Source organism: Mangifera indica, chromosome 14 (assembly GCF_011075055.1).
Source record: "Mangifera indica cultivar Alphonso chromosome 14, CATAS_Mindica_2.1, whole genome shotgun sequence".
In the NCBI taxonomy this organism is placed as follows: domain Eukaryota; kingdom Viridiplantae; phylum Streptophyta; class Magnoliopsida; order Sapindales; family Anacardiaceae; genus Mangifera; species Mangifera indica.
This window is the reverse complement of record NC_058150.1, coordinates 13557771-13562914: the sequence shown is the minus strand read 5'-3', so window position 1 is coordinate 13562914 and position 5144 is coordinate 13557771. Positions and strand designations below refer to the sequence as shown.

At 35.1% G+C, this 5144-nt stretch overlaps 1 protein-coding gene across 1 annotated transcript; it reads right to left on the bottom strand.

Moving 5' to 3' along the window:
- Positions 1 to 2009: 2009 nt before the first annotated feature.
- LOC123195779 (chalcone synthase-like) lies at positions 2010 to 4307 on the bottom strand. Its single transcript, XM_044609617.1, has 3 exons — positions 4096 to 4307; positions 3610 to 3936; positions 2010 to 2794 (listed from the first exon to the last, which is right to left on the bottom strand). The coding sequence occupies exons 1-3, from the start codon at positions 4265 to 4267 to the stop codon at positions 2124 to 2126; spliced, it is 1170 nt and encodes a 389-aa protein (XP_044465552.1). The 5' UTR covers positions 4268 to 4307; the 3' UTR covers positions 2010 to 2123.
- Positions 4308 to 5144: the final 837 nt, after the last annotated feature.

Here is a 5144-nt window from a genome sequence, read left to right as displayed (position 1 = left end):
AAAAATAGAGACTAAAAGAAAATAATGCAACAAATTACAACCATGAGCAATAATTAATCAAAGCAACTTTAAAAATAAATAAGAAACTTGATAAGTTACACCTTATAGGGATTTTTTGGGTATCATCATCAACTTATCTTTGGGTAGAAAAAATAATATACAATAAGAGTCCTAAGCACAAGGCTATATATAAACTTTCTAAGGACCTTGAGAACACATGATGTTTGAAAAAATATATAGAATGCATCATCATCAACTCACCTTTGGTATATATATTTTTTAGATCACAATTCATCCTCCACTTGATAGGATAACAAACTTTATGAGGATCTTTAGAGTATATGATGTTCAAAAAAATCACCTTTGTGTAGACATATTTTCTATAGCATAGTTCATTCTCCACTTGATGGGAAAACACATGTCAGAAAGACCCAACTACCTTTGGGACATTTCACAACCGGTTGATTTCTATAGTTACCCTTATGCTTCCTTAGATTAAATACACACAATGACCACTTTTAGGTAAGAAATTATATGCATTAAAATTACCGAATGTATCATTCTTGAAGGAAACATTTCGTAAGCCTCAAAATGGGTCACTTTGGTGATCGACATTCTGAAAACTCACAAATTGTTCCATTGATATGAAATTATGTTACTCCAATTTAAGATTTCATAAGATCCAATACCTTAGATTCTCTAATAATCTTTTCCTAAATTTGTTGCATCTTATCTTATGAACAATAATTTTGATAATTTTAATAAATTTTAGACTTAAGTAGTAAAAATTTACTAATTTTAAGCCCTAAAGAGGTATCACACGCCACAATAGGAACTAAATCTATTATATGCACCTTCATGCTCTAGGAATATGAAATCACACACTACCACACAGTAGAAATCATTTGCCATGTGTCATCATGCGCTAGGATGGGCTCTCACGTGCCTACACGTGTTGCACACTTTCTTTTGTGTGTGAACTTGACGTGCTCAATTGGATCCTTGTTCAGATGGGGGTTGGTAAACCCATTTGTAATATGGGTTGAATGACTCAATCTAACCAAATTTGGTCTTTGGGTTTTCCTACCCTATGGGTTAGGTAATTGGGTTGGGAAAACCCGACTTTGACCCACGACAAAAGAAACCTTACTTGCAAATTTCTTCATTGTCATTGCTTGATTTTGCCATGACCAGCCACCGGTTTGATCCCCGACAACATTAGGTTGATCCCTTATCACTTTTTCGACATTTTAGTGGATGTTGGCAATGGGATTTTGCCATGATTACACAACAACAACCAAAAGCAAAAATCTTGAAAATTGATGGCTTCAAGAGCATCTTCGATCACCAACATCGCTCGAGTCATGGGGAAATGTTGTCATGGTCGTCATGGCTCACATCGGTAGCGAATTCAATAGTGCCATCACCAATGTGTGCAATTATGAATTCTAGGGTTTATTTTATTAATAAATTTTTTTTTGCCTTTAATCAAACTAGACGCTAAAATTGCATTCTAATTTTTTGATAAACGAGGAACCCCATTGAGTCGGATCACCATTTTTAGGACCTGGGGTTTATCCTACTCAGTGTGGTTGGTTTTATCGTGAAAATGGTGATCCGACTCAGGTGGGATTCTTCATTCATAAAAAAAAAAAAATTAGGATTCAATTTTAGTGTTTAGTTTTGATTAAAGGCAAAAAACAAATTTGCCTTTAACTTTCACTAAGAACTTTAACAAAAATGTTTTATTAAATAATAGTTTTACTTTTAATTTTCACTAAGAACTTTAACAAAATTTAATGTATGAGTAGATGTTTGAATTTTTAAAATTAAAGAGTAAAACTTTGAGATTTCATAATACCTTTAGCGGCAACAAGTGTTTTGGCCTAATATTACATATTTTATACCAAAATAATAATTGACGGTGACGGTGAACCTAGGTATTATTAGGCGTACCACCTAAATTTGGCAGATTTTAATTTTACTTTTTTTTTTCTTGATTCATTTCATAACATAATAGTTATTAATTAATTTATTTAATAATTTAACTAAACAACATGATCATCCATTTATTCTAAATTAACTAGACAACGCAAACTCCCCATCATGCATGAAGAAGATGATCATTCTAGGTCAAAGCTTTTCAGCACAATCGTCTCCACCGTCAGCCCCGGCCCGAACGCCAACAAGACGCCGCAATCAAGCCCTTCGCCGGTGGTGCTTTTGCCTTCTTCCACAGACCGCTTCCTCATCTCATCAAGTATAAACAACGGGCTACCGCTCCACATATTACCATATTCCCTCAGCACACCCCAACTCGCTCCCAATTTATCTTCCTTCAGCCCCAGTTTCTGCTGCACCGCCTGCAGAATCGATGGGCCGCCAGGATGAACCACATAGAACAGCGAGTTCCTGTCATTGACGCTGAGTTTACAAAATGTTTCTTCGCAACATTGAAGAATGTTGTTGGCGATTTTTTCAGTAACCGTTTTGGATAAGAAGTATTGCAAACCCCTCTCACGAATGTGTCCTACGACGCCGTCTTCTGAGTCCGGGATGAGGTTTTGAGAGGCTGAGAGTAGTTGGAAGAGTGGGCGCTCGGTGGTTGTGTTAGGGTCAGCGCCGACGATCACGGCGGCTGCGCCATCTCCGAAGATTGCGGAGCCGACAAAAACGTCCAAGTAGGTGTCTGAAGGTGCGTGAAAGCAGCCGAGCATTATTTCGGAGCTTACAATAAGAACACGAGCGCCTGCATTGTTCTCTGCGATGTCCTTGGCGAGGCGGAGAGCGGTGCCTGCAACAAGCAACAACAAGCAACGTTTGCGCTTGATGATGTAACTAAATGACTATTTCCCACCCAAACTTTTATGAGATATCCTTGTTTCTAATTATCCTCGCAATCAAACGTTAGTTTCAACAATTAAAAGATATCATTCTATACATTCTAATCGAAAAGTGGTAGATCTATCGACGCAAGGCTAGTTCGCGACTTCTCAAAGGTGGTCATGACATAAAACTAGTTCATGATGATGTAAGACTGATTGGTGGTAACCGCAGGAGATGAATAAAATTGTTTGATTTTGTAGTGGTTAATGAGACAAATGGCTTTCTTTTTGTTTCACCAACTTTATAAAAAAAAAAAAAAAGATTTTATTAACAAATTTAACAGAAGAATGAAAATTAGTAAATTTTGTTAACAAATTTAATAGAAGAATGAAAATGAACTTTTCAAATATAAAGAATCAAAAATCATTTAATCAAAATCTGGGTGGAAAGTAGTAACATTTAAAATATCATTTTTAAGCTATAGCATAATTGATTATAACTTAAAAAATAGTAATTTTTTTTTTTAAATCAATATTTTTAAGATTTATTGGAAAATTTAAATGAAAATCAATAATAAAGTTAATATATATTAATTTTCATATATTAGTAGTCGAGGGTGTCAGCTGACCTCGCTTTGATTTTCCTTAAAATTTTATGTTAACCACAATAGATTTTATTATCCTATTTAAATTTTACTTTTATTAATTAGTGGTCCTCTACGTTTTACTTCCGAGTCCATCATCTTCATATATATTTGAAAGTTAAGAAAGAATAATAATAGACCTGCAGCAAAGCAACCGCCTTGATAGATCATGAGTCTTTGAACGGAGGGTGGGAGGCCGAGGAGCTTGGTTAGCTGGTGGTCGGCACCAGGCATCTCTCCAGCAGAAGAAGATGTACAGAAGATAAGGTGGGTGATACTTGACAAAGGTTGGTTCCATTCTTTGATGGCTTTCAATGCAGCTTCTTTGCCAAGCTTTGGAATTTCAATCTTCAGAATTTCTTGACGAGCATCAAGAGAAGGAGAGTTGAAACAAGTTATGTTTGGGATTTGGTTGATGATTTCTTCACTCAAATACATGTGTCGTTTCCTAATCATTGATTTCTCACCTGTAAATACCAAAAAATTAGGGTTTTAATTTTTTACGAGAAATCCCACTTGATCAAGTCTAACCACCCTTTTAAGTCAGAGTCCAACCATAATATAGTAAATCATGTATAAAACAGTTAGTTGAAATATGAAATTTCAAACATGAAGTCGGCACTTACAAATTCGTTTGAACTTATCTTTGAGTTGAGTCATATGATCGCTTCGAGTGATTCGAAAGTAGAAATCAGGATAATCAGTTTGATAGAAAATATTGGGCGGATTCGCAGTGGCGATTGCCAGAATTGAAGCTAGGCCCTGAGCTCTTCTTCTCATATTTTCTACTGAAGCCATCTTGCTGAAACTGGAGAATGGTAGAAAAGAAAATGCAATGATACTTATAGAAATGATGGGTGACTTATTTATAGACTGATTGAATTCTAACAAGTGATGTATATTTGAAATTAAAAAATTGTAAAATGTGGGACATTAAATCCCTGGGCAACTTCGGCAGCAATATTTAATGTCCTTGGACTATTAGTCAATTTTGTTGGTCCCTCTCATTCTTTGCAATCGGTATATTGAGATCACTTGATTATTTGATTTAATAAACGCACTCTTCACTTGTACTTACTCTCTCTGCTTTCTTCTACTTTATCTTTCGCCTCTCACTTCAAGTTTTTGGCTAATTATATTCACAACATAAAACTACATTTTAATAGGATGATACCCTAATAATCTTTAGTTATTACCTAAAAAAATTATTAATGGTTTATTTATACAAACTATTTTAATCTAATACATATTTTATTTTCAATAATAAGATATTGTATGTACCAAAAGCCTTGCCTACAAGGCGGCTGCCCCTAAATCTTTCAGTCACCAACTCTGCAACTGTTTAAGGCAAGTCCTCTTCTAATTCTATTTTCATAGGCAATAAAGTTTGAGAGGCATGGAAAATATACAGAGCAATGTCGTGGCACAGAAAAGAGAGAAGATTTGCTTCTTCTGAAAATATAGCAGGATTAATTTGGCTATGCTTTAGGGAACCCCTTCCCCTTCAGCTTAAAGGGAACTCTTATGGTCATCAATTGAAAATATATTTGGATTTTGTAGTACTTTTGGGTGCTCCTTAACACCGAACGAATGCTACGTATCTTGTTCATTTGCTTTCCATATCTAGCAGGAATGTGCCATGCTGTAATTGATTTTTTGTTCCCTATTTTTTTTT

Coding starts and splice junctions, on each gene's coding strand:
- LOC123195779 (XM_044609617.1), bottom strand. CDS start 4,267: ATGGCTTCAGTAGAAAATATGAGAAGAAGAGCTCAGGGCCTAGCTTCA. Junction 3,937..4,095: donor AGATAAGTTCAAACGAATTT/GTAAGTGCCGAC, acceptor TGGTATTTACAG/GTGAGAAATCAATGATTAGG. Junction 2,795..3,609: donor AGGCGGTTGCTTTGCTGCAG/GTCTATTATTAT, acceptor TGCTTGTTGCAG/GCACCGCTCTCCGCCTCGCC.